Genomic DNA, 22,877 nt, shown 5'->3' with positions numbered 1-22,877 from the left:
AGAGAGAGGGAGAGAGAGACAGTGTGTGAGTGGGGAAGAGACAGAGAGGGAGACACAGAATCCGAAGCAGGCTCCAGGCTCTGAGCTGTCAGCACAGAGCCCAACGCGGGGCTCGAACTCACCATGAGATCAGGACCTGAGCCGAAGTGGGATGCTTAACTGACTGAGCCACCCAGGTGCCCCCGGTATGCGCCGAAATATTAAAAAGGGATTGTTTGTGGTTGACAGGAACATAGGCAACATTTGTCTTTTTATTTTAAATGCCTATATTTCTGACATAATTCTATAGTAATTTTATAATCAGAAGATACAGTTAAAAGAGAAACGAGGATACTGGCATGTAATTATTTTGTAGCCCCGTGGCATTTGTCACCAGATATCGACAGCCAAGCCATGATCCCATGCAGTTTTGTTTTTTTTTTTTTAATTAGACAGTCTTAGTAGCCGGACAGATGAAAATCCTGCCTTGTGTGTACTTCCTTGGGACATCGGGACCGATCAAAGCTGAGGCTCCATCTCAACCCAGCTAAACTGCCTTGTGCCTGTTGGACATACCCAGGGATTACCATGGCTTAGTCTCCATGAGGCACTGGAGACTCTGTCCACTAGAATGTCTGGTCACCTGTTGGTCTGACTCCCAAGGGTGCAGTCAAAAACGCTGGAAAACACAAGATGATGGTTCAAGACATCCTTTGTTAGGGCTTTATGTGTGCTACCCACATTCCATATGTTAGCACTTGAAATCTGTTCATCAACCCTATAGGGTAGGTATTATCATCTTTATTTTACATTTGAGAAAATTACAGCTCAGAGAGGCCGAACCGCTTGTGCAAAGTCACACAGCTAGTGGGAAGTGGGCCTGACATTTGAACCCCGATCTAATTCCAGCGTGCTGCACTGTGGGCCTAACTCCATTGAATATACAAGTCCAAATGATATCAACAACGGCTGACATTTGTTGAGCATGTATTGTGTGGCAGGCACTGTTCCAAGTGCTTTACATGGATTGTGTAATTTAATCCTTACCTCGACCTCCGTGGTGCACATGGCACGATGGGGACACAGAGAAGTGCATCCAGTGGGCTCGCCCAAGGACACAAAACTTGAAAACACACCAATGCCTACAACCATTTTGTGCTGGTGTACTTGGAGGGTTTTTTGCTCTGTCCTTTGTTGATTCGTTTGCATTCGGATATGGATTACTTTTGCTGGCAGGATTTTTAACATGCTTGCCTATAATTTGATAGGATTGGAGGAGGGCTGCCTGATGCCCGGAATTCCCACCGAGACTCTAATGACTCGCTGAGGCCTTGGTCTGCAGCTTGCCTCTGTTGGAGAGTATCCTTGTTACTCATTAACCTCTGGGATCCCATTAATAATTTAGCATAGATTAGCTGATTAGATTAGCTGCCCTGAGAGTTGGGCCCAAATGGAGTGAGAGACAGAGCTAAGGGCAGACCTCCGAGGGGGGCTTTAGGTAAACAATTCTGGGACAGCTTGAGGGTTCCAGGATGCGACAGAAGCATTGGCTGACCTCACGCTCCTGCCCGGGCTCAGGCAGGTCAGTGGTTGTTGGCTAATTAGTTACTTCTGTGAGAAGCCGGCCTGCCTTCGTCTTCCCACACACCCTCTGTATCTTCACATCCTTTCTTTGGGCTGTTCAGCCTGTGAATGTAAGAATGGGCAACAGTCAAGGAGCCTTGTGCTGGGCACACCGTGGGTTCTTTCAGTTAGTCCTGCAACAACAGCTCCCTGCAAGGAAGATGCCTCAGTTATTCCCTTTTACAAATAAGAAAGCTGAACTCCAAGCGGTCAATGAACTTGTGCGCACTGCGTAAGGGAAACAGCCCTCAAACACAGGGCTGTTTGAATCTTTAAAGATAGTTTCCACCATTTGGGATTTATTGTTTTGGCTTAATTTCCTGTCACTTACACCTTTTTGTTCCTCATCAGTGTGTATACCTTTTTTTGTCTTTGATATGTTCTCCAATGACTATATCTAATACATAGTCAGATGCATTAGGCAATAAGCAATGGCCTCTCTCTTTGCAAATTACTAGAAAATTACTTTTTTAAATAACTGAATTCTTGAGCCTCTTCCCTCAGATTTATCTTCTTTGTGGCAGCTTTTTAAAAACATCAGTGTTGGGGCGCCTGAGTGGCTCAGTCGGTCAAGCGTCCGACTTTGGCTCAGGTCATGATCTCACAGTCTGTGAGTTCGAGCCCCACATCGGGCTCTGTGCTGATGTCTCAGAGCCTGGAGCCTGCTTCCGATTCTGTGTCTCCCTCTCTCTCTGCCCCTTCCCTGCTCATGCTCTGTCTCTCTCTGTCTCAAAAATAAATAAAAACATTTAAAAACATCAGTGTTAATAGTGCTATACAACAAAATGAAAGGATAATAAAAAAGAAACTTCTAATACAGGCAGTGTTTTTTTCTTTCATTTCAATTTTTTCCATCATGTCTTCTTATTTATTTATTTATTTATTTATTTATTTATTTATTTATTTATTTTAGAGAGAGGGAAGGGAGGGTCAGAGAGAGAGGGAGATGCAGAATCCGAAGCAGGCTCCAGGCTCTAGGCTCTGAGCTGTCAGCACAGAACCCAACGCCGGGCTCCAACCAACGAACTGTGAGATCATGACTTGAGCCAAAGTCAGACGCTTGACTGACTGAGCCACCCAGATGCCCCCCGGCCCCCGACCCTCCCTGGTGTCTTTTAAAAAGCACGTTATTAAGAAACATATAAGCACACTTAAACAGGTGGAGGCAATTGTAAACGAACCCATCTACCCGTAATGTGTGCTTTTTTTTTTTTCCATGTGTGCTTTTTATTTTTTCTCTCTGCTGGACTATTTTAAAGGAAACCCAGGTACCATGACATTGTCTATCTGAATACTCCCATGGACATCTCTGAAAAACGAGGATACTTTCTTCCGTAACTGTAATGTAAATATACCATGCTGAGCAAAATCAACAATAATCGCTCCATATAACCTGAACAGTGCCTGTTTATAAAACGTTCCTAATTGTCCCTGAAATGCCTCCTTCAAGTCCACTCGTTTAGGCTGTGATCTGAATCAGCTCCCCATGTCGCGGCTGGTTGTTCTATCTCTTAAATAACTTTTCACTTCGTTGCCAGTGTCATCCTTATTAAATTACTATTTTCCTTCTGGGTTAGATTTGCTCCCCGCGGTCTTTCCCCCCCTTTCCACTTCTTTTATTCACTGATTCCTCTTTGTCGTCCTAAGGTCGGTCTGCATTTGCAGCCATTCGAAAGACCTGGGTCAGCCCTAAACCCAGAGCAGTTACCAAGAAAAAAGCTACCAGGAATGAGCCACTTATCAGAGTAATTTCATTGAGCACAAAAGGCAGCTTGGTTGGGTTGATTTTTGCCCCTTTATCTGGAGTACCTTGATAACCCTCTTTCTTCTTCTTTTTTTAAACCTACCAATAGAAAGATCCTCGATTTACAGTATTTACTAAGACTCCCTTGTCTACCATTCAAGGATTGTACTCACCTGTGTTGGAAGCCTGTGAGAGTCAGTTTGCAATTGGGAATTGTCAAGTGGCAAGTTAGGTTTGGGCACGAAATTAGGACCCCATGATGTACGACCTGCTTTCCTGCCTCCTGTCTTGGCACTTTTGGTAAGCGTCTGGAACCAGAGATAGCATGAGGGCTCCCTGCTTTACTTTGAGCTCCAGATTGATTTCCTTGTCACCTGTCATCATTCCTGGTTGTTCCTATCACTTTGCTTCAGAAACCCATTGTCGGTCGAGGGAAAAAGGGTCATAGAATACCTGGCCAATGTGTTTATCTTCCAGGTAAGCCCCTAAAACAAATTTAGATGCACGCCTCCTTCTCAAGAAGAAATGTAACAAACTTCAGAAGGCTTTGGTCAGGGCCAGAGGGAAATTGGTCAGGCGTGCAGACTAACAGAGGGAAGAAGTATTTGGGGTTCATCGGGGCGGAGCTCAGACTCTTCATCTGATCTGAATGGGCCGTCTTTTTGAAGCAAGATGCTGTAGAATCTGTTAGTTCTCTTCGTATGAGGGAATAAACCCACTTGTTCAATGAAGGGCTATTTTATCATGCAGTTGAGATTTAAACGGTTTAACTTTGTATCTGCCAAAGTTAGGCTCTCTTTGATACTCAGATCATTACAGAATTGTTACTGTAGCCATTTGTGAGTAGCCAAAGTCGGCTCCTGTCTGGGCCAGACTTCTACATGGGCATTCTGTACAGCTGCGAATCAATAAATATGAAGCATTCTGAAGACCCCAAAAAGGAGCATAAGGAAATGCAAGATACGATGCTTTATGTACCTGCAGGTGGTGGGGTCTGAGAAGGAGCAAAAGCAAGGGGTAAATGTTGGTGCAATGCTTGCTGATTTATTACTCTTCATCTCTCGCGGGACATTAGAATCAGAGCAGGGGGTTGAAGAAAGCAGTTGGCCTGTGGTGTGTGGAATGAGAGACAGGACTCCATTAGTCCCAAGTTGCTCCGAGGACAGTTTAAGGCTTTTCCAAAGTTTCCTGATGATGTGCTGTTTTTTTTTTTTCTTGTAAGCCAATTTCCTAATTCTCACATTTGATGCCTTTCCACTCTAACAAGTTAGATTAGAGAGAATGGAAATGGTTTTCAGCAACTATTATCTGTTTTAGCAGGTGCCAAATAGAAAATGTGCAGTGAATAATGGAGACATGCACACACACACACACACACACACACACTGCACTTCCCTTGAACATAAGCTGCCACCCACTTCTTTTCTGTGGGTGTCTCTCTGCTCTGGATTTACTCTGGCTCCTTCCACCCTCCCACCCTGCCCCCTGTTTGGCTGTCTCTTTGACACCCTCTTTCCAAGTGTCAGTTGACCAGGAGAGGACACTCTGGTGGGTTTAGCCTGTGTTGAACTAGGAGCTCATTTTTCAGCATTATTTGATTTTATCTTATAAAAGATAAGAACTCACAATTTTTTAATACTGGAAGGAACTTGAGAGAGAACTTCTTTTCCATTCCTTCTTTTTCTGGATCAGAGAGGATCAAGGCTCAGCACTTTGAAGGGATTCGTAATCTTGGAAGTAGGGCAAATGAAAAACTGGGCCCTGAGCACAGGCCTCTTACTTCTGCGTCCTGTGTACTTTCCAAGCTGCAGGTCAAGGGAAGGCCGTTGGTGGAAGCCGCGCTTGGAAAGACGATGTTCCAAAGTGCACCTCAAATGAGATTTGGGAATATCACTGGATTTATTTGATGAGTAAGGATAATGAGGAATAAACTACTGAGATCCTTTAGGAAGCTATCTCAAGGCTATAGAGAGAGATAACAGGCTCTTAATTCATGTAGGGGATTAAAGCAACAGCTGAATTTAAAGCAACAGAACATCTGAGCTGGGCCAGGGTGCTGCAGGAGGGTGGCTTGTGACTGCAGAGGGTTCCAGGTGGTTCTACTTGTAATCAGATTAGACTGTGTCCCTGTGACCACTCATTTCCGTGGTGGCTGAGACACGGACATGAGGAGGAGAAAGGATGTGTAGTCCGGGCTGTGGTGTGGAAGCTAGTCCTCAGTCGTGTGTAAACTGGGAGATGTGTATCAAAGGAATGTGGGAGATATGCCCCCGAGGAGTTGCCTAGAAGCCTTTTTAAAGAGTTGCAGGACCAACTGCTCTTTAATCTCTGACAGGGGAGGGATACCTCGACCCCCCACAGGCACCACATTCAGCTGGAGAGCCACTGCCGCTGCAGTGAAAGGTCAGATAGCAGCAAGCCCTGGGGCCACCTCTTTTCTGCAGCCTTCGGGGCTGCTCATCTTTAGTCACGAGGCACCCCAGAACCAAGGCCCTCAGAGCCTTTACACAGCCTGGCCCTGTGTCGTTCCTCTGTGTGTATGAAGTCATTGAATCCTCCCCACTGCCCTGTTAGGGAGGAACTCTCCTTATCCCCATTTCACAGATGACAAGACAGACGCACAAAGACCTTAAATGACTTGCCTAAAGTCACACAGCTTGAATGTGGAGAAACTGGGATTTAAACGCAAGTCCTTCTGAGTCCCAAGCCCACACTTCCCTGGCACAGCATGTTGGATCCGGTATTCACTCTGCGAGCACCTTGAAAGGACCGTCCTATAATGGCAGCCAGCAGCCCCATGTGGCTCCTGAGCCTTTGAAATGTGGCCTAGTGCCACATGTTGAAATGATAATATTCTAGATATATGGGGTTAAATAGAAAATATCATCAAAATTAATTTCATCTGTTCCTTTTGGTGTTTTTAAGATGTGCTACTAGAAAATTTTAACTTCCATGTGTGGCTCACATTTTATTTCTTCTGGAAAGTGCTGGCCTAGAAGGTCCCAAGTTGGGTCACAAAGGGGCCTGGGAGGCGGCCATCCAAAGCAGGCTGCAGATAGCACAGGGTGGCTGTGGGCGGCTGGCACCCCACCGCCAGAAAGGCCAGGCTCCCCTTACTGCGGAGAGAATGGAATGAGTCAAAACCAACATTTCCAGAAGAGTATTTTGCAGGATATTAATAGTAAAACCAAACAGTCTCTTAGTGACATGCAGGCCTGGGTATGTTCAGCATGTTATACTACGTCAAATAGATATTCTTTAAATATTTTCTCAAGTTATTTCAAGTATGACTCAGTTTCCTCATTTTGAAACGGATAGAATAGTCCCTCCCATATCTGGTTGCTTGGAGGAATGATCTAGTTAATCGATATGAAGTGCTTAGAAGAGTCCCTGACACAGAGAAACCCACTCAACAAACGTCAGCCAGCGTTACTGTGCCAGGAGCCCCTTGTTACTGCTTTTGTTGAATGAGGTGCAGGCTGTTGAATGCGGAAGGGGCAGCTGTTGAATGCGGAAGCTGGGCGTTTGGGTGTAGTGCCCTGAGTCTCCCCATTTGGCTGGAGGCACCCACCCGCTGGAAGATAGTGTGATGACCCTCAGACGTCCCTCCCACCACCCACAGCCCACAACCCACCCGAGCCCCTTGAACTCTGCAAGAAAGCTTCTCAAGTGTTTTCTTCCAATGGCATCCCCCTCTCTGCCACCGCCCTCCCCCCCCCACCGGCCCCCGCCCAGAGGAAAGTTCCTCAATACACTTCTTTCCATTGTCTTTCCAGGACTGGGTCAGTCCCCCTCACCTGCCCTGTAACCTCGCCAAGAGCCCGTAAGTTTCCCTCTTATGTGGTTCAACAAATGTACACTGGTTTCTTCCCTGCAAGACTTGACGTTCTTAAAATGCTAATGAGCATGGAGAAAGTCCCAGATGGAAATGCTGCATGTAATGTTTTGCAAACCTACATTATTCGGTTCTGGAAATATGTTCTGGGACTAATGTCCCATGAACCACTCTCAGGGAAACATAGCTCACAAAGGTTCTGGCCAGCCAAAAGGAGTTTTAGCAAACTGTCTTCCACCACTGCCCTTTGCACGTATTTCCCTGCCGGCACTGAGCACAGAGCATCACGAGACACTGTGCGCGCCATTTGTGTTTTCCCCAAAGCTCACCATTTGTACAGAGAAATGGGTTTGACATATCCCAGTGAGTATCTGGGGATTCACTCTTGCTTTTAAAGCCAGCAAGTTGAGGACCTTTAAAAAAATTAAACATTGGTGAGTTTTCATTCATCCAGGACAGTCTTCCCTCCACCCCCCAGCTCCTTCCATACCCAGTTGCTGGAAACTCATTGTTCTTTATTATTAGAACATTCATTGGTTTTATGGCCGTTTTTCTTTTTATGTTTTACCTTCCCCCCCCACCCCCCGCCCCCGCCATGGGTCTTGTTTATCCATCGTCCTCTGGTCCCAATAGACTTTTTTCTCTCCAACCGAATCTCTGTCTGAAGGCTTCATGAACCCTTTGAACAGACGGGAGTAATGCAGATCTTAGATCTGACGAGAACAAAGACAGTCTGGGCAATGCCACTGGCCTCTCCTTTTTCTTCCCGGTATGTTATCGGCTCTTGGAGTCAGTTGAGAGATGGAAGCGTTTGTGGCCTTTGTTTCCATCCCGTGACATCTCAGACTGTCTTCCCCCTATCAGTGCACGTGTGCTTGTCACTGGACCGGATGTCCCACTGGAGCAGGGACCGGCCCTTCACCCTTTGGTCCCCTCCCCCACCCTCCCTTCTTTCCTGTAGAAGAGTCTTTCTGAAATAGAACTGTTTTCCTTGAGAAACCTTAGTATCAGCACACGAATTCCTAAAGAGGAGATCTGTTGCAAACGACTGGTAAAGACATCACTCATCATTATTATCACCTTAAATACTTAGTGGGTCTTTCCTGCATGCCGTGCTTTGCTCTGAGGACGTTTTGGACACCCTCTCTTTCTATCCTCACAGTTACCCTTCAATGTGCTGTCATTGCTATTACGATTGTTGTTATAATCCTCATTTTTGTTGTTATCCTGTTATTATCCTCATTTTTCAGATGAGGGAACTGAGGCTTTGAGGCACAAAGGGCAGTTATAGGAGTGCTCAGGCAGGGCCACAAACCGGGGCTGGTCTGCCTCCAGAAGCCAGGAGCAGGACCCACAGATTCCTGTCCGGTTTCCTTTGGCTGCCAGGCCAAGGTGGAGCAGAAGGGAGGCATAGTCTTCCCTTTGGTTCTGTGCTATGATTTCTCTGCCCACTTAGACCATGAGGTCACAAGGTGGCTCAGTGCCTTAAGGAAGTTCAGTTAAATTTTGATAAACCTTCTGAAAATAGAGAGCAATAATTAACTTCCCAACTGTTAAAGTTAACGTTTGAGTCTCCTTAGCCCAACCCCGGCGGACATGAAACTCTCATTGAGTGACTGCTGAATAACAAGGCTTGAATGTTAGTTTCTAAAATGATTCCAGTTATTTTGTAATGCCATATGCGTTCTATTGTATGGCAATGTGACATGAAGCGCCTTTAAAATATTTTTTACCAAAAATAGCCAAATGTTACAGTTTTTTTTTTTTTTTTTACTGTGAGGTTTTAAATAATGAAACCATCTTAATTTGTTGGTTTTTTTTTTTTTTAAGTTTATTTATTTATTTTGAGAGAGAGAGAGAACACAGGCAGGGGAGGGGCATAGGGGGAGGGTGAGAGAAAGAATCCCAAGCAGGCCCCTTGCTGTCAGCCCGGAACCTCATGCAGGGCTTGAACCCATGAGCCATGAGATCATGACCTAAGCTGAAACCAAGATGCTTCACTGACTGAGCCACCCAGGCATCCCGCCATCTTGAATTTTTATAATATAATTTTTTTAAGGATTGGCCCCAAGTTTTATTTTTGTTTTGTTTTTGATATTGTTTATTTCAACTTACCTAGCTCACTACCTTCACAAATTAGGTGTTCCAGAAGTAATTTTTTAAAATTCCACATGTAACATATAAGGAATGTTCTATGTACTTTGTTATTTAATTCTCAAGACCACCGTAACATAGGAGCATGCCCTGACATGCCCATTTAAGAGGTCAGGAAACTGAGGTCCAGAGAGGTGACTTAGAAAAGATCATTTAAGGGTACAAATAGCTTATATCTTTGGAATTGTCACTGTACCCCAGATAATTGTTTTTATGTAGTCACTCTCCCTTAAATGGTTCCTTTAAGTCCTTTATGACTTGTAAAAAAGAATAGAAAGAATAACTCTACTTACTGGTTGCTTCCTATGTGCTAGGCACTTTATGTGCATGACCTCCAACTATTCCTCAGACAAGTCTATGAAATGGGTACTGTTCTTACTGAGCTTTATAAGTGAGAGAATGGAGAGTGAAAGGTGGGCATTGGCAGGAGGGTGGGATACTTGCCCAAAGTCAAATAGGGCTTGAAGCGTGCTCCCTTCAGCGCATGAGATCTTGGAACACTGTGCTGGTGTAAGCATCACTGGTTCCGCTTAGTAGTCAGCAACGCAAAGCAGTTGGAAAAGCCAATATTAACTCATCTTCTTGTTACAAAATGTTACAACTTGAGTGCTTATGATGTGGCCTTAGGAAACACGCCCCTGCCCCCTCCAGCTGTTTAACCAGCCTCATTTGTTTCTTTGTGCATGCAAGGGTGGAGACTGCAAAATATTGCACTTTTCTCTGAAGGCAAATGTGCATTTCATTATGCTTTTTCGTGGTTTTTGTTTGTTTGTTTTTGTCTTAAGTGTATTTTATAGAGCAGTTTTAATAGCAAAATGAGAGGAAGGTACAGAAATTTCCCATACATCCCCTACCCTCGGGCCTGTATAGCCTCCCCTACCATCAACATCTCTCACCAGAGGGTACATTTGTTACAGTTGATGAATTTACATTGATATACCATAATGATTATATCTTAATCACGTAAAGTCCATATTTATATTATGATTTCTTCTTGGTGTTTTATATTCTCTGTATTTGGGGGCACCTGGGTGGCTCAGTCGGTTAAGCGTCCGACTTCGGCTCAGGTCACGATCTCGCGGTCCGTGAATTCGAGCCCTGCGTCGGGCTCTGGGCTGATGGCTCGGAGCCTGGACCCTGCTTCCGATTCTGTGTCTCCCTCTCTCTCTGCCCCTCCCCAGTTCATGCTCTGTCTCTCTCTGTCTCAAAAATAAATTAAAAAAAAGTTAAAAAAAAATTATATTCTCTGTATTTGGACAAATGCATAAAATGACATGTATCCATCATTATGATTTCATACACAGTATTCTCACTGCTCTAAATATCCTCTCTGCTTTGCCCACCCATCCCTTCGTGCCCCAGCCTCTGGCAACCACTGATATTTTACTTTCGCCATAGTTTTCCTTTTCCAGAATGTCACATAGTTGGAATCAGTACAGTGTATAACCTTTTTAGATTGGCTTTTTTCACTTAGCAGTATGCATTCAAGGTTCCTTCATGTCTTTACATGGCTTGCTAGCTCATTTCTTTTTAGCGCTAAATACTGTTCCATTGTCTGGCTGTGTCACAGTTTATTTATCCATTCAGCTACTGAAGGACATCTCGGTTGCTTCCAAGTTTAGCAATTATGAATAGGAGCCATAGACCTCCATGTGCAGGTTTTTCTGTGAACAAATCCTCTGGGTAAATACCAAGGAGCTTGATTGGTACATAATATGGTATGGTTCGTTTTGTAAGAAACTGACAAACTGTCTTCCAAAGTGGCTGTACCATTTTACATTCCCACCATCAATGAATGAGAGTTCCCGTTGTTAACATCCTTGCCAGCAGTTGGCGTTGTCCGTGTTCCAGATTTTGGCCGTTGTAAATGACATGTAGCGATATCTTCATGTTGTTTTAATTTGCATTTCCTTGATAATGTACGATGCTGAGCGTAGTTTCGTGTGCTTATTTGACAACGGTATATCTTCTTCTGCTCAACGCACTGTTTTAAGATTTGAAGGTGTACGGGTCACTCCTAAGTTATTTCGTTAAGTGATGAGTTTTTGAGGAATCCTCGAAGGAGAACCATCTTGAAAAAATGATCTCCTATTTCTGAGTGTCATATTTGAACTTTAAGAAGAGGCAAGAGAATGGTACAGCCACTTTGGAAAATAAGCTGGCAGTTCTTCCAAATGGTAAACACAACAGTTCTCCTTCTAGGTACATACCGAAGAGAGACGTAAGCATGGTCACACAAAAACTTGTACACGCATGGTCCTAGTAGAATTACCCAGTTGGATTGTTAGACCCAAATGCCGCCAATTAAGAAACGAATAAATAAAATGTGAAAGAAGCCAATCACAAAAGGCCACGTTGTGTATGACTCTGTCCGTATGACATGAGAGAGTAGGCAAATCGATAAATACATAAGTTAGTGATTTCCAGAGGCTAGAGGGAGAAGGGCAATGGGGAGTGCCCACTAATGGGTACAGAACTTATTTATGGGGCAATGAAAATGTTCTGAAATCAGATAATGGTGATGGTTGCACAAGTTTATGAATATGCTCAAGAAAACCACTGAATTATACCCTTTGAAAGGGTGGATTCTATGGTATACAAATTATATCTCAACAAAAAGTACTAATACATGTAAAGCTTCTTGGGGGGAGTGGTGGGAGGAGGGGACAGAAGAGCAAAAATGTGCCTTTTGTCCTGTGCTTTCCACCAGGGTGAAATTTCACTATGGAGCCCATTCTGATAAAACTGGTAGCAAAGTAACATTGCAAATTGGAAACACTAGGCTCAGTTCTATGATGCGACCAGGTCATAAAAGAGAAATGTGGACAACTTTCTTTTTATCCTGTATGTCCCTTGGCGGAAATCCTTGGCTGTTATTACAAATTCTATTTGTAGGTATGCACGTTACAGTTCCTGTGTTTTCAGTTCTCAGTAAAACAACGTCCATGCATTTTAGTCATTATGAATACCTGAATCTTTAAAGCTCATACTATTTTTTAATGTTAAATTAAAATTTGCCTGTTAAAATGGATAATGTGGTTGGAATTAGTCGAGCCAATTAGGTCATCAAATAGGATTCTAACTGATTAGGGTAAAAGATCAGATGTATTATCTATGAGAAGATGTTGTTTTTGATTCCAAAGAAGTCATTTTATTCCTGCTTGTTCATGCCACATAAAGCCTACTGAATTATTTCTTTGATATACAGATTACTTGTGAATGAAATGTCTTCCAGGAATATTAGGATTTTCGTGTGTTGTTCTCTGTTATACACTGTAGTCTCTTTGTGACTAAATGCCTGATTTCTTCAGCTTTGTTATTTAAATAAGTGTACTTTGTTTCCAGTTAGTGCCTCCTCCGACTCAGTTCCTCCTCAGATTTTCCATGTGCCAGTCCCCTGATGGTTGATTCTCTGAGAGTATATTTTCCCCGCTCAGTGGTCAGAAAGAGTGAATTCTTTACAGCATTTCCTGAGTGGTTTTCTCACTGCAGGTATACTTTTCTCTAACTAAACCTGATAAATCAAAATACTTAAGGAAGACCTGAAGTAAATATTATTTATTTTTCACAAACTGACATATTTTCTCTCTGGAACGGCTTTATTGAGATCTAATTCACCTATCATCCTATTCATCCATTTGAAGTATACAATTTAATGGCTTCTGGCGTATTCACAGATATGTGCGACCATCATCACAGTCACTTTTAGAACATCTTTATCACTTGAAAAAGAGACAGCATACCCTTTAGCTATCAACCACTCACACCCCTGCCCCACCTCCAGCAACTAATCTACTTTCTGTCTCTTTCGCTCTGCCTGTTGTCACATTTCATATGACTGGAATCATATACTGACTGGCCGCTTTCACATTACTTTATTGATACAGTAAAGCTTGCCAGAGTGTTTTATAATTCTAAAAAAGGGCCAATTCACTATGAAGATTTAACCATAATGAATATAGATGCACTTCATAACAAAGCACCAAGATACATGAAGCAAAAACCGACAGAAATAAAGGGGGAAATGGACAATTCACCAGTAACTCTTGGAACTTCAGTACCCCATATTCTATAATGGTTAGACCAGGGAAGCAGAATATCGACAGGAAACAGAAAACTTGAACAACAGTGTAAACCAACTACACCCAACAGATACCCATACGATACTTTACCCAGCAACAGCAGAACACAAATTCTTCTCACGTGCACAAGGAACATTCTCCAGAATAGATCATATGCTAGGCCATAAAAAAAACTCAATAAATTTTAAAGGATAGAGGTAATACATAGCACCTTCTCTGACTACAGTGGGATGAAAGTCGAAATCCAAACCGTTTAAAAAGTGGGAAACTCAAAGCAATGTGGAAAGTAAACGGCCCACACTGAAATAACCAAGAGGTCAAAAGGGAGGTTGGAAAATACTTGGAGGTGAACGAGAATGAAGATAGAACATATCAGAATGTCTGGGTTACAGGTAAAGCAGAGCTAGAGGGAACTTTAGCACCATCGATGGCTCTATTCAGAAAGAATATCTCAGATCAGTAATCGTACCTTCTCCTTAAGACACTGGAAAAGGAAAAGAACATGAAACCACTGTATGTAGACGAAAGAAAATAGTAAAGAGTAGAGTACAAATTCATGAAATAGTAGAAAAAAAAGAGACTCTAAAACCTTTGAAACTTTACTGATTTCAATAATTGTCTTAAGCTTTTACAGAAGACATTAACCAGGATTATTTGTTTCTCATAAAGTAAATGACATAGTTTCTTAATATTAAAAAGCATTCCATTTTCAACATGGCCTCCGTAAAAAGCTAGTCTTTGTGAAAATATCCAGGTGCTCTCTTTTTTTCAGTTGAGATGCAACCAAACCATGAGCCCATTTCAATCCCCAGGTCTTGAGAAATCTCGCCCCGATAAAGCGGTTTTCAGGGCAGTGATCAAACACACATCTCATACCTTGTATGGCCACTTCCTGCGTGTGACATTGGACGAGTTGCTCAATCTCGTTGAGATTTATTTTCCTCAGTAGAGGTTAATTTTCTCATTCTAAAAGGAAGCGTGAGGTAACATACACCAAAGAGCCTAGTTCAATGCCTGGCCCATAGTAGGTACTTGATTAATATCTATTCCATAGTCATTTGATGACTTAAAAAGGGACAGCCCAATGACCCATATGGCATGGGTATAACGTATATGAATGTACTTGAAGGAGACCCGAACAAAAGGATGTCATATTGAATTGTGCTATGAATCAGACTTTGGGCTAGTTATGTGATCTATGGCCGAATCGCATATAAGTTGTTTGACAGTATGAACTAATTTCACTATTGTAACAACTGCTAAAACACTCATCTTGGGCAAAATACACATCTTGGCCTCCATCAGTTGCTTTAGCAATGGTTTTCATGGTCAAATATGTGAACCCTTCAAATGTGAAACCACTCATAGTTTAATCTTTGTTATTGGCGTAATAAATTCTAGCACTCGTGTCTTAGGTAAGCATACTTGTCCATTGTACAATTCTGTTGCCTGTTTCAGGCTACAAGATGGTGGCATTCAAACCTGGGAGTACATTTATGAGATGAGAGGCAACATCACTGATTAAGTTCTGTTTTTACTCCAAGCCTGTTTGGGCAGGCACATTTATGCTTATTCTGTTTATTGTGTGGTTGATGACTTTAAAATTGAATTATTTCCATCAGCAATACAAGCTTCAAGCCATGTTCCAGACTCGTGCTTCTCAAAACATGCATATGAATATGAATCACCTGGAGATCTTGTTAAAATGGAGATCCTGATGTATCAGGTGTAGAGTGGGGCCAGAGTCTACGTTTCTAACAAGCTTGTGGGAGCAGCCAATGGTGCTGGTCCATGGACCACACTCTGAGCAGCAAGACTGTGTAGAACTGACGGGGTACCTAGGCAAGAGTCAGAAATGAGTAGAGCTATTCCGGCCCTATCCATCACGGCCCCAATGGCCCGTTCATACTCTCTGAATTCAACCCACTTCCTTAGCTGAGCCCTGAAGTAAATTAATTAAAAATTCAATGACGACGAAGAGGAGTGATTCTATTCTTACCTTTCACGTGTTACAGTTATTTAAGACAGTAATAGAAAAATAACCTTGTCGTGCGTTTTCTAGAGTTCCTTTGTATTGTCTGTTAGCCTCGCCACCTCTCAGGCCTCTTTATTTTGTAGCTCCTTGGATATCAAAAGTGGTGTATATGAGACATCTCCATTTCCATTCTCTGAAGCTCAGTACCTGTGTTGGCGCTTCCTTTGTCTGTGGCAAAGAACAATGAATGGAAACCACTTAAATCCCAGCAGGACTTTGTTACTAAATGAAAAGAGTCATAGGCAATTGTTTCCCTTAAACCCATGCCTGATTTTCTAATACTTTAAGTGAGCATTTATGGAAGCTTCCGGGGAGGCTCATTTCAGGTCCTTCGTCATTTAGATGAGAGTGCAGATTGAGTTTCTCCCGTGGAGTCCACAGGGTGTAGAACTCGGTTTTGTATGTAATTTGACAACAGCGGCATCATTTTAAGACGTGGCGAATTACATTCTTAATATGAAATAGATGTGGCTCGAAACATAATATGCGCCATCTGATTTGTTACAGAACGCAAAAATAGTCACAGTGAAGACAAGAGGAAAATGAGAACAAGAAAACGGGGAGAGAAGCATAGCCTGGCTGACGATGTGGCGGTACTAAAAAGCAGCTTAGCAACAAAGGCTCTGCCTGCCTCTGGTAACAAGACGGACAGCACGAGGGAAAAGAGGACCCACAGAAGAACAAAACGTTTTCTATCCTACCCACGGTTTGTAGAAGTGATGGTGGTGGCAGACAACAAAATGGTTTTATACCACGGAGCAAACCTTCAGCACTATATTTTAACTTTAATGTCAATTGTAAGTACATTCCAAAGAAGGTGATTTGTGAGGTCCTTAAATGTGCCATTGGGAAATGGGTTTCCACCCAGTGCTGTGGAAGATCCTTCTCAGGGCTGGCATTTCAACGATTCAGGCAAGTGACCGAAGAGAACCTAAGATTACGTATTGGTTGCCTTTCTGTCAGAACAATAAGGGCTACCGTCCTGAATGTTCATTCCGCTAGACAGTGTGCTTCATTGTGACAAGGTGGCATTTCTAATCCTCCTGGCAACTCTCCTAGGTAAGCTTATCGCCCCCATTTTACAGAGAAACTGAGCCTCAGAGGACTTAGGTCACTTGCCCGTGGTCAAGTAAAGCTGATCAGGGGCTTAGAGACTGCATGTGACCTGTAGAGTGTCCACGTCCCAAACCCAGTGCTCTTTGTGTGACATATGAACTTGCACAACCGGGTTCGGGTCTCTCGTAAGACTTTTGAGTGCTTCTTGTGAATCAGAATCACCTTGGAGCTTTTTGAGCTGCAAGCTCTGTCCCCTTCCCCAAGATTCGAATGAAATAGCCCTGGGATGAGGCCCTCAAATCTCTCCTCTGTATTTTCCTACTCTTGGTTTGAATCAAGAAATCAATAGGTTTGCATTATAAAAAAAAAAAAAAAAAAAAAAAAAAATCCAACAGAACCAAAGACTATTAATGAAAAATAAGTGTCCTTCCCTACCCTGGTTCCTTCCCAGAGGCGACAACTATTAAAAGGTTTTTTTGCATATGTTTCTAACCAGCACTGCCCAATAGAAATATAATGCAAGGCACGTATGTATTTTTAAATTTTCTAGCCACTCTGTGAGGAAAAAAAAAGTAAAATTAGTTTTAATAATGTATTTTATTTTCTATCAAAATACTATCGTTTCAAAACTTGCTAATGCAATACTTTACTTTTATTTCATACTAAGTCTTCAAAATTCAATACGTGTTTTACACTCAACAGCACGTATCATTTTATTTTTTTATGTTTGTTTATTTTGAGAGAGAGTGTGTGTGTGTGTGCCTGCAAGCAGGGCAGGGTAGAGAGGGGAGGGAGACAGAATCCCAAGCGGGCTCAGCAATGTCAGCGCAGAGCCTGATGCAGGACTCGAACTCAGGAACCATGAGATCATGACCAGAGCTGAGATCAAGAGTTGGACCCTGAACTGACTGAGCCACCCGGGCACCCCACATGTCATTTTCGATGAGCCACATTTCTAGTACTTAGTGGTCACATGTAGCAAATGGCTACCATATTGGACAACACAACTCTAGGTATTTCTTAGATGAATATGTATGCATATGTATCTTTTTTTCAAACCAGAATGGAGTATTAATATACGGTGTTATACGTATTATTCTTTTCTTTTAAAAATACTGGGAATTGTTCTTTAGCAGCACATATAATCTCCCCTCATTCATTTTAAGACTCAACATAGCTTTTCTTCCAATGGACTGACCCTAAGTTATATAAACAAGAATGTACTTTTAATAAATTCCTCAAAAGAATAAGAAAAGCAGCCGTGTTTGGGAACTATGCTTTAGGATTTCTTCCTCTCTCGCCCTCGCCTCTGGTTCTCTCTCTTTCCCCTCACTGCTGTGAACCACTCCTTTGTCCTCCCCACCCCACACCTCAACCTGCCTCCCCTCTCCTCTCCCCTCTCACCCCTTCCCCAGGCTCAGTCCCATGTGCCCCAGCCCTCTCCTGTCTTGGAGGAAGGAAAGGAGAACCTAATCAGCCTTCGCACTGAGTCAAGTCCATTTCCAACCTATACGTTCAGACCTTTCAGAAGAATTTCAGTTTTGAGCCCGGACTCTGGGTCAAATGGAGCCTGGCTCTGCTCCTCACTGCTGTCTAGTCTTGGAACAGTTACTTAATTTCTCTGAGCCTCAGTTTCCTTGCTTGTTGCACAGAGATTATAATACCCAGCTCAGAGTTTTGCTGTGGGGACTAAATGCAAATGTGTGTGCAGTTTTCAGCAATGATCTGGTACACAACAGGCATTCGATGAATGTTAGCTCTCATAATTAATGATAATACTGGGGAAAAAAAAAAAAACAGGTTACCAGCTTGTGAGGAACACAAATGGGAGGTAAACATGAAGAATGGCAATATTAGCAAACGCGTGGTCACTGTGAGATTCCATAATTGGGCAATCTGGGGCTTCAACTGGGATGAAAGAGTGATCGAAAATTAATATCCAGTGCTTTGGCACCGAAAACTTTTAAGTTGCGTAGCAATGCAGTTTCCAAGGAAAACACTTTGAAATTTAGACTTGTTAGGTCTCATTATCATCTGAAACTGCTGTCTGTGAATTTTTCAAAGAGAGTTTTAATACGTGTTTGTTGAATGAATGCAAATTCAGAACTACCAAATGCATATGTTACGTGAAAACGTGGCAAGAGGTGGAGCCCAGCGTAAGAAGTGTATTGCTTATTGCTTACACAGAGTTCACAATTAACCTTGAAAAATTTATCTCGGTTGCAGGTAGCCTCTATCTATAAAGACCCAAGTATTGGAAATTTAATTAATATTGTTATTGTGAACTTAGTTGTGATTCATAATGAACAGGTAATAAAGTTTTTTTTCTTCTTTCTTGTATATGTATCCGAAATGGCATATCTAATTGGTGTCGGCACAATGGGCCAATCATAATTCTCTTCTGCATTTAGGAAGGACCTTCCATATCTTTTAACGCCCAGACAACATTAAGAAATTTTTGCCAGTGGCAGCACTCCAACTATCCAGGTGGAATCCAGCATGACACCGCTGTTCTTGTAACGAGGTATATGGATTTTTTTTTTTTAAGTTTATTTATTTTGAGAGAGAGAGAGAGAGAGTGTACAAGCAGGGGAGGGCCAGAGAGAAGGAGAGACAGAATCCCAAGCAGGCTCCGCACCATCAGCACAGAGCCTGATGCAGGGTTCAAACTCACAAACTGTTAGATCGTGACCTGAGCCGAGATCAAGAGTCGGACGCTTAACTGACCACGCCACCCAGGCGCCCCTTAAATCTTCCAATTTGTAAATGGCAGCTACTAACTCAAAAATGTTTGAAGCGCCATGCAGGGCAACCAAGAGGGGCGCTGTCCTATCTGTATTTCTTGTTGGCCACCTTGGATATAGTCACAAATGCTTACTCTTACAAGAACTGAAACGAAAGGCATCCAGAGCCTTCTCAGGAATGCTCCCAAAGGAACTAGAAGCACTCACGCTGCTGTGGGAGGGAAAGTCCCAGTTGGAGAGGTTTTCACTTGCTCTGTGGCTACCCCTGGGGCAGAAGGAGACTGCTAGATGTAGCTTTTAATCCGGAAGTCACTGGCTCCCAAGCTTTTGTGAGTTGCAAACCCTCGGCCTTGTTGGCGTTTTGTAACCTCCTCCCCCGCAAGGTGGGTGCTGTTGTGAATGTCTAGGGGATTGGGAAGTGTTTTACTTGTGTTGACATTTACTCTTCAGTATTATGCTGGCCCTAAGTCTGCTTTGCTTTCAGACAGGATATCTGCAGAGCTCATGACAAATGTGACACCTTAGGTGAGTGTGCTCTGTGTATCCTCTATGGCTTCAACGGTCTACTGCATGTTTTTATTCCAAGCCGCAGTTGCTTTTTAAAGCAATTCTCAGTCCTTCTTTCCTTCTTTTTTTTTCCCCCCTTTGAACAGGTCTTGCTGAACTGGGTACCATCTGTGATCCCTACCGAAGCTGTTCTATTAGTGAAGATAGTGGACTGAGCACGGCTTTCACAATAGCCCACGAGCTGGGCCATGTGTACGTTTCCTTTCCGTGTTTCCATTTAATTCACAGTGACCTAACCCTTTTCTTCCTTGGCATCAGTGAGTATTCACTTGACTTCAGAGAGTGGAACTACTCTTAGAGTCCTAATAGAGATTTGAGGATTGAAGAGCCTTGGACCTAACTGGGAGAAACAACTTAGACTTTAGAAAGTTGAGTAATGCGGTGAACCCTCTTCAGCCATGGCTGACGTGTATCTTGGGTTCAAATGCGCGTGTTTTCTGTGCAAAATCTGATATTTTCCTTTCCTACTGGGAATTGGAGGAATGAGGCCTTTCCAGCCCATCCACTGAAGCTGAGGGTGTATTAGCTTAGGAAACTTTTGTGACGTAACATCTTTATCTGGAAGGGTCGGTCTCTCTTCCCCTGGTTCACGAGATTTTCGCAAATCCAGATCATTCCTGATCGTAGATATACAAGGCTGTCTTTCAGACATTTAGCCTCTAGGCACAATGGCATCCCTTTTTTCAGGGAAGAGATTAAACAAAGATACAGAGAAGAAAACATTTCCTAACTATGGTCACTTGGTGGTTATTATGAAATTGGCCTTTCCTTTTTGTTCTTTAGAGACAAAGGATAGTTAGAACATGGGTGAAAGAGTGTAAATTTACGAGAAATTCTTCTGATTTTTGATCTGCATTGTTTTCTTTCTAGGATGAGTTACTTATGCTATATCTTTTAAAAATAATTTTATCAAAAGATGTCACTAATGTAGTTGTGTATCAGTTTGCATGTCATTGTTAACTTTGTTTATAGGAAAAATAATCTATCAAGCAAGCTTTTTCATTCAACAATTTTTTAAATTTTTAATTAAAAACTTTTTTAATTAAAAAAAATTATTTTTGAGAAAGATAGAGAGCATGAGTTGGGGAGGGGCAGAGAGAGAGGGAGACACAGAATCCAAAGCAGACTCCAGGCTCCGAGCTGTCAGCACAGAGCCCGACACGGGTCTTGAACCCACAAACTATGAGATCATGACCTGAGCCGAAGTTGGACGTTCAACTGACTGAGTCACCCAGGTGCCCCTCAACAAATGAGTTTTGAAGGCATGTATGCACAATGTGATATTCTAGAAGGAAAGCAAGATGCATATGTAAAGCCATCTCCAATTTAGTTCAGCATATAATAGGTATATTTTAAAACTTTGAAGCATATTTTAAGAGCACGCCTGTTTTCTTTTCTCCAAAGGAAATATTGTCAGATGCTCAATATTTATAGCACAAAAGAGAAATGGCTTTCAATTAAGCAGATATGGTGAGCCAGAGTCCTTCTTAGTCTGCTTCCTCTTTGTCTTTTTGGTTTCTGAGATATTTTTGTGAAACTCAAGGATTTCTTGGAACTCAGTTTAAAAACTGGTCCTACCAACATTTCCCAGTACAAGCGCTCCAACAATAATTCCAGGAGAATGCTCTGTGAAGGGGGGAAGGATTTTTATATTCAAGTGATTTAAAACATTTTTTTTCTTCCCGGTAGAGCCCTGCTTGGAGTCACAAGGCTGAGTGACATAAAGTCAAGGCTCTGACAAGTCCTGTATTAAAGTAAACTGCTTAGTTTTGTTTAACTCTGTTTTCCCAAACTTATTTTAATAGAATCTTTTGGGGATTTTGTTTCTTTTGCGTAAAGTCTAGTAATTGCTTTAGACCTTTAAATAGGAGGTATAGGTTTGGCCATGAAGAGTAGGGTGGCGTTTCAACAATGCAGACCACAATGGGGGAAATTATAGAGATAGGAATGCATTCAAAAGGCAAGAGTTTTTGTGATTAACAATTCCCCACAATGTATGGTCAAGAGGCGTATACTATTTAAAGAAATATAATTAGCTTCCTGTTAATTCCTTCCTCACAAGAGCTTACAAACTCCATTTAGATAGTCAATTTACAAAGTTTGTATTTTAAGGAAAGTGAGAATTTTGATCAGCAAAACCTGAATACTTTCAGCTACAGAGGAGCCTCAGCTGTGTTAACTGTAGTCAACACACATCTCCCCCAACAAAAACCATGTTGTTGGTGTTGGCCTAGGAGCTTTTGACATGGTCTCCCTTAAACTTCATAATCCCCACATGGTGGATAGTGTTGTTTCCCTGGTTTGACCTTGGCAATATTAAATTGCCTCAAGGTTAGTTGCTAATGTTGAGGTACCAACTTGTGACATTGGGACTAGGGAGCTGGGAGCCAGATACGCAAGTTCTGGACTAATTCTTTGACTTGAGAAAAATGTATGCTGTTTCCCTAACTATTAGATAGGGCTAAAACATATGCACCACATCTCTGAAGTGTTAAGAAGTTTAAAAAAAAAAAAAATGGAGTAATTGGTGAATGATGTGAGGTATTAGCGAAACAAAAGGTAGAGCTCTAGCCATTTAGTGAATTCTTTCTGTTTTGGTGCTTTGTCAGGTTTGCTTATATTTTAAGGAAAATGAATATAATGAATATATATATATATACCGAATATATATACACATATATATACATATATATGTATACATACATATATACATATGTATATATATATGTATTTTAATTTGCTACAGTACTTTTTAGCAAATTTTCTAATGACCTTTTTAAAGATTAAATGTTAAGTTGTTACAGTCATGACTGTCTGACAACATAAAACCCTGTTGGAGAGGAAAAAGCAATTGATCTTATGTGTGTCGAGCATCATTGGATGCTTCAAAAATAGTTCCTACATTCTCTTAACAGCTCTGAGGTAGGAAGAATTTGGGAGGTCACTGAGTCTCTACTCTATAAAGATACAGAGATCTTTACGCAGTATTTCTGACAAATCTTGTACAATTTGTCTAACAGGAGAGAATATGCTTTGTATGTATTCCGAAACACAGAGG

General features: G+C 42.2%; 1 protein-coding gene across 3 annotated transcripts in view; it reads left to right on the top strand.

Annotated features, from left to right (window-relative positions):
* ADAMTS9 (ADAM metallopeptidase with thrombospondin type 1 motif 9) overlaps positions 1-22,877 on the top strand; it is a 161,907-nt gene that overhangs the window by 11,639 nt on the left and 127,391 nt on the right. For 2 of the 3 annotated variants that reach the window (XM_019469804.2, XM_019469801.2), the window contains exons 4-8: positions 15,960-16,249; positions 18,735-18,818; positions 18,920-19,032; positions 19,737-19,777; positions 19,906-20,011. In XM_019469804.2, coding sequence (XP_019325349.2) covers positions 15,960-16,249; positions 18,735-18,818; positions 18,920-19,032; positions 19,737-19,777; positions 19,906-20,011 — 634 coding nt within the window. The remainder of the gene's footprint in view (positions 1-15,959; positions 16,250-18,734; positions 18,819-18,919; positions 19,033-19,736; positions 19,778-19,905; positions 20,012-22,877) is intronic. The other variant, XM_019469803.2, reaches the window with a different exon arrangement.

Source organism: Panthera pardus, unplaced genomic scaffold, assembly GCF_024362965.1.
Source record: "Panthera pardus isolate Hobbes unplaced genomic scaffold, ASM2436296v1 HiC_scaffold_8, whole genome shotgun sequence".
In the NCBI taxonomy this organism is placed as follows: Eukaryota; Metazoa; Chordata; class Mammalia; order Carnivora; family Felidae; genus Panthera; species Panthera pardus.
This window is presented reverse-complemented; position numbering and strand designations above follow the sequence as displayed.